At 38.6% G+C, this 6,359-nt stretch overlaps 1 protein-coding gene across 1 annotated transcript in view; it reads left to right on the top strand.

The window, feature by feature from the left end:
- HEATR6 (HEAT repeat containing 6) overlaps window positions 1–6,359 on the top strand; it is a 36,464-nt gene that overhangs the window by 7,123 nt on the left and 22,982 nt on the right. The window contains exons 4-6 of the mRNA XM_007947903.2: window positions 259–424; window positions 2,649–2,750; window positions 3,685–3,825. Coding sequence (XP_007946094.2) covers window positions 259–424; window positions 2,649–2,750; window positions 3,685–3,825 — 409 coding nt within the window. The remainder of the gene's footprint in view (window positions 1–258; window positions 425–2,648; window positions 2,751–3,684; window positions 3,826–6,359) is intronic.

Raw genomic sequence — 6,359 nt, 5'->3', positions numbered from 1 at the left:
CTTGACAGGACCTGTCTGTACCTCTTAGAACTGAAAAGCAGAACTGAGAAAGATTTCTTTTTCACTGTAAAATTCTATAATCTTTCCCTATGGGAACCATTCCTGCTTCTTCATGTTCATTGCAACCTCATGCCTATCCCACAGCAGAGAGTAATTAACCAAAGTGCACCATTTCTTATAGTACAGTTCCATTCAAGGGTGTGTTCCAACTCAACTAGTCTGGACTGCTGCTACTTTTCATTCTTACTCTTTTGCAAGCCCATTTGAAAGGAGACTGGGTTTGAGTTGTTTATTCTGTGTGTGTTTCAGTGTGCCAGGACAACCGTACTTGGATGAGCCCTACCAAAGTATCTGCTTTCAAACTTTCTTGACCACTTTACAGTCTCCAAAATTGTCTGACATGGATGATATCACATTTTGCATGGTAGGTGGAAATATCACTCATCTTGCAAACGTTATAGATACATTTGAAAGCAGCAGTAGAAAGAGGCTGTCACTAAAGGGTTTAATTTGGTGGCTGAACTGTGTTAGTTTTGTCTAAAGATATAGACATAAGTGGAGTGTTTATAACCTGAAAAAACTGAAATCATACATTTTGGGTTTAAATTACAACAAAATTGTTTATTATTTATTTATTTATTTACTGGGGGGGGGTATTTGTTTTTACAAGTCTAAGTTTAAAAAGAATATCTTTATTTTTTCATTCCTGACCACAAAAGCCATAAAATTTTAGGCTAGCAACTACCTTTAAAATGGAAGGAAAGTGAGTGAATTTTAACAATAGCAACAATATTTTTTTCTTTAAAGAAAATCTGGTGCACATATGGCAATTTGTTAACATGCTCTAAGTTCAAAGTGACAGATTTCAGATAGCATAGCTCTAAGATGGTGAAATTTCCTTAGAGTTGGCTGCTTAGAGTCAGCTACTTAGATACAGGCACTGGGAGTAATTTGATCTACTTGCCCCCTAGATGTTTTTCTGTGTATAAATAAGCTTACTTACAATTTTTAAATGGGATCATGTTAAAAATAACCATTTTGCAGTTTGCTCTTTATTTCAAACTATCTTTTGGACATTTTTTCACTACCTATTGATGGACTCATACTTTCTAATTATTACAACTGGGAGACCTTGGACAAGTTATCTAACTTCTCTGGGCCTCCATGCTCCTCATCCCTGTAATGGGACTAAGACTTAGGAGGATTAGATGAAATAAAGCATTTAGAGTGGTTGGCAAAGTGCCTGCTGATAATTATTGTTGAGTTTCACATTTAGCAAAGGAATAACTTCTTATATCATCATCACTCACTGCCATCCAGTCGATTCTGACCCACTGGGTTTCCAAAGCTATAAAACTTTAGAGAAACTGATTTGCTTCATCTTTCTCCCGCAGCTGGTGGGTTTGAACCTTTTGGTTAGCAGTAAATGCTTTAACCACTGTACCACCAGAGCTCCTCCCCAAATGCCTGTGGAGAGCGTTTATTAAGGACAGATTCCTGGAAGTGACATTACCTAATCAAAAGTCAATCTTGATCAGAATTGCTCTCCAGGAAACAAGTTTTTATCATTTGTCATCTGCTCCAACATACATTCACTTGTCTTTAAGAGTTTCTGAGGTTGCAGTATTAGAGTGGCCCTGGCCACTACTCCCACTTTAATCTCTCTTCTACTTGTTGATTCCTTACCACATTCTTCCCACTAAACATCTTTTCTTTTTTCCTTCCTTCCCATTTTTACACGATGATTTATAAGCATATACAATAAAAAAATTGTAGAAAATAATTAGCAGTACAGATAGTCCCTGACCTACGATGTATTTGAGTTATAACAGACCACACTTACATCCATTTTTTTTTTTTTTTTTTGGTACATCTTATCATTAGCAATATGTATTACATTCGGTGTTGCAGTGTTAACTTGCTGATGTTATCTTTCTCATGCTGTCCCACAAAGACAAATAAAGATCAGATTTATCAAGATAAATAAACTCACTGCTGTCAAGTCGATTACAACTCACAGTGACCCTGTTGGACAGAGTAGACTGTCCTGTAGGGTTTCCAAGGCTATAAATCTTTACGGGTGCAGGCTGCCACATTTTTCTTCTGCAGAACTGTTGGTGGGTTCAAACTATCAGCCTTTTGGTTAGTATCTGAGTGCTTTAACCACTCAGCATCTGAGTGCTTTAACCATTGTCAGATAGTGAAAGGCAATAATATTGAAAACTTTTAAAATTAGCTATTCAGGTTACATCAGGATTAACTTAATGACTGGGTGGTCAGAGTGGAACCCTGTAGCTCTTAGGTCTATTCTCTGGATCTTCATCTCTGCTTTTTGTTTTTTCCCTGTCTAAATGTTTTTTTCATCCCTTAAAGACTTCTTCATCCTAAATGAGCAACCCCCTCCTGGGGTTCCGAGGCAGTATCATCACGGAAGTAGATTGCCCAGTCTTCCTTCCGAGGAGTGGCTGGTGGGTTTGAACCACCAGCCTTCTGGTTGGCAGTCAAATGCCTTAGGCACTACACCGCCAGATCTCCTTTAGTTTATTTTTTTAAAAAGACTTCTTCATCCTAAATGGTACTAAAAAGTTGATCCTTGGATGATCAAATTTTATTATGCCTTCTAACTTGGTCTCCTTTTTTTCTCCTAGTTGTTACAAAACGCATTGAAAGGTATTCAGTCACTTCTGAATGGTGGGAAGATGAAACTGACCCAGATGGAGGAACTTGGAGCCCTTCTAGCTGTGCTAAAGGTAAGACATGGCTCATTTAAACCCAAGGCTTCAGTTCTGTTGGTATCTTTCCTGTTTAAACCCCAGGCACAGGTTTACATAATCACTCTCAGACTAGCTTTAAAGTATTATATTTTAAGAGAGAAAAAATAAATGTTTATATTTAATTATATTTAAGAACAGAAAACAATAAAACTCAATTTAACAAATGTGTCAGAATTTTCTCTCTGAATCTTAACTTGGGAAGGGGCTAGGTTTTGAGGTGTGATTTTTAGGTAATTTGATTTTAGGTGATGTTGAACGTGCTTGTACTTGAAAGAGGTCCAAACCAACTTCTTGGCGTCCTCCTCCATATAGTAGGCAGGCCAGTCAGCAGGCTGCCATCCTTTACCTTCTGAGCCTGGCAAACGGTGGAGAAGTCAGTCCACCTTTCTGGGAATGCAGCTGTCTTCAGTTCAGCTGAGAAAAAGGAGGGCACTTCATGCTAACCTCAGGTCTGAGCTACATATACTAATCCAACTTTATCTTGAATAAAAACTGGCATTTTAATTCTTCCCCTAGTGTCAAATAAATAGACAGGAAGATAGCTAGATGTGGAAATATGTAATACAAATTAAAATGATAGATTGGTTAAAAAAAAAACAAGAGATAGGTAAAATAATTGGATAAAAATGATTGGGTGAATTATTAAAATTAACAAATAAAAATAATAAACTAAAATCTAACCTAATTTACTGTGGTCAGACCTTGCTGAAGGCCAGACAAGATTAATCTCTCCTTTAAGCCCTAAACCTTGACAGTATCTATATTCTATTCTGTTTTTATTTCCTCAGTAAGCTTCTAAATGTGAATTGGTTGGTGTATGTGATCTAGAACATAATAAATAATTCTGTTTTGTGATTTATGTTTTGTGCATATGTGTATGTGCATGTGTTTCCTGAATTCTCCTTATTAGAAATCCATGTTTCATGGACTTCCTGGACTAAACATAGAGATACCTACTGTGTTATACCCAACTCCACTTCCTCAGTATGATGGGCGCCCACCCGCCAAACCACAGCAATCAGAAGAATCCTGCGCTTCTCGACCAGCTGTGGTATATTATTTCTATTTCTGTTTAAGTTGTGGATTGGTTGTTTTTAATTGCTTTCTATACATGTTTTCTATGATTTTCATCACTGCTGTCCCAAGGGCCCACCTTGAAACTGATTTCAATTTAGAATTTTTAGAATAATAAATTTAAATTCATCAGACTACTGAAAATATCAGTTAAAGCATCTTTTACTTCTGAAAGGTCTAGGCCACATAACAACTATAAAAATGTGCATTCACCTTTACACCAAAAGTCACACTTCCTCATCCCCAAAATGTTCTAGACCAAGGACCAGGAAACGTTTTCTGTAAAGAGCTAGATAGTAAATATTCTAAGTCTGTGTTACAACAGCCATAGGCAATATGTAAATGAATGGGCATGACAGTATTACAATAAAATTTTATTTACAGAAACTGGAGGGAGGGGGCCTGGAGTGGCCTTGAGGACGTAATTTGCTTCCTCCTCTCTTAAAAACAAAAACCAAATCCACTGCCATGGAGTCAGTTACAGAAGACTCAGTGGTTAAAGCATTTGGCTGCTAACCAAAAAGTCAGCAGTTTGAACCCACCAGTCATTCTGTAGGAAAATGAGACAGTCTCGAGATTTACAAGCCTTGGAAAAATATAAGATTTCCAAGATTTACAGCATTGGAAACCCTACGGGCCAGTTCTGCTCTGCCTGTAGGGTCTCTGTTGGTCAGAACTCCTCTCCATATTCCCTATATTCACTGAATTTCCCAGCTTTCCAGATGGCTTTCATCTACCTCATGTTGGAGGATAGATATGTGGTCAGTATATTACATGCAAAAAATACAATGACCTGATAAAAATGCTTATAGTTAGAAATGCATTCACTTAGCCACCTGTTCACCATTTACCAAGCATCTAGCTTAGCTAGATATTTTGTTAAAAATTAAGGATATAGCTCAAGTGACTCTTAAGAGTTTAGCATAGGGGAGGGCTGATCGCTAAGTAAACAACTATTCCCTACTCCTCACTTACCAACATGGTTGGTTCCAAAGACCAGGTTGTCATATAAAAATGGAGGATGACTACATCATTATATAACCACCTAACTACTGAGAATCATGGCCCAGCCAACTTGACATATAACCTTAGCCATCGCAGCCAGCATTAGTCTCACTCACAACTCAGCATTTGTTACTGTCAGGCACATGTTGTTAGCACACAAAATGGTTGGGTAGTAGATCTTTCAGTCTTGTTGTAAAGGCAAAATGTTGGATAATGAGACAGTTGGTAAGTGAGTAGTCGATGTAATTCAGTGTTAGATTTCTTTCATCAGAATATTCACTGAGTACATTGGAAACACTTTCTGGGTACTCTACCAAATGGAAGAGTAAGAGAAGGCTTTTTAAAATACACGGTGGCTACCCTGAGACTTGAGTGTATAGTAGTCACCAGTACAGATGAGGAAGGAAAAGTGTTTCATTCAGAGAATGTGCACACAGCCCATTTTTTAACCAGCAGGGCTAGAGTGTCAGGTGCATGGAGGTTAGGAGTGGGGTCAATGTGTTACCCAAAGAATCCATTGCTTTTGAGTCCATTCCAACTGCTAGTGACCCTGTTGGATAGAGTAGAACTGCCCCATGGGGTTTCCAAGGCTTTAACCTTTATGGAAGCCAACTGTCATGTCACAGAGTGGCTGGTGGGTTAGAGCCGCCAACCTTTCAATTAGCAGACAAGTGCTTAACCACTGAGCCACCAGGGCTCCTTGAGGTCAGTATATAGTAGAGGCCTTGTGTGATATGCTAAAGAGTTTGGGTTTTCATCTTATAGGTGCTGGGGATTTGTTGAAGAATCTTATGTAGGGGAGTGATGTGATTAGATTTGTATTTTAGAGCTCAGGTAGCAAGTAAAAGGGTATGACTCTGGGGCTGCATTAAGTAATCCAAGTTAGGTGTGATGAGGACCTTCCTTCTCCAAGGCCAAGGACTTTGGTGACCTGGAGGAGGACACAGATTCCAGAGATATTTATATGTCAGAAAGCAGGGTGTAGGAAAAAAAGAAAAAAACTGGCTTATATTAATATCTACAAAGCCCCAGTGCCCTAAAACATGCATTGTATAGTGGATTAACTTCTCTCCTATGTGTCTAGAATGGTACTAGCTATGTAACGTATTTTGGGGAATTGAGAAAACAGGCATTCAAGTCATTTCCAGTAAGCCTTAATTCTGTTGTGGACCAGAACAGAGAAGAGAGAAAGGCTGGATACACAGCTGCTATCACAGCAGCTGTGCTGGGTAGATGGTATTAGCCTGTGCTTACAGAGGAGGGACGTAAAAGTTCAGAGAGGCTGAGTGATCTGCCCAGGGCCACAGAGGTAGAATTGGAACCCACATCATGTGTTTTGCTCTGTCCCATATATTTCATATCTTGTTTCTTGTAGTTCAGTAGAGTGTCTGTAAGCACTTAGCGTAGTGCCTGACACATAGGGTATTAGGTAAGTGCCACTTTCTTTCTTTTCTCCTCTTCTTTCTTCAAATTATCATTGGGAATACTCAGTATTTATCAGCTGAA

This window comes from Orycteropus afer, unplaced genomic scaffold (assembly GCF_000298275.1).
Source record: "Orycteropus afer afer isolate SDZICR_OR568_19922 unplaced genomic scaffold, OryAfe1.0 scaffold00196, whole genome shotgun sequence".
NCBI classification, from domain to species: domain Eukaryota; kingdom Metazoa; phylum Chordata; class Mammalia; order Tubulidentata; family Orycteropodidae; genus Orycteropus; species Orycteropus afer.
The sequence above is the reverse complement of the archived record's forward strand: the minus strand, read 5'-3'. Positions and strand labels throughout refer to the sequence as shown.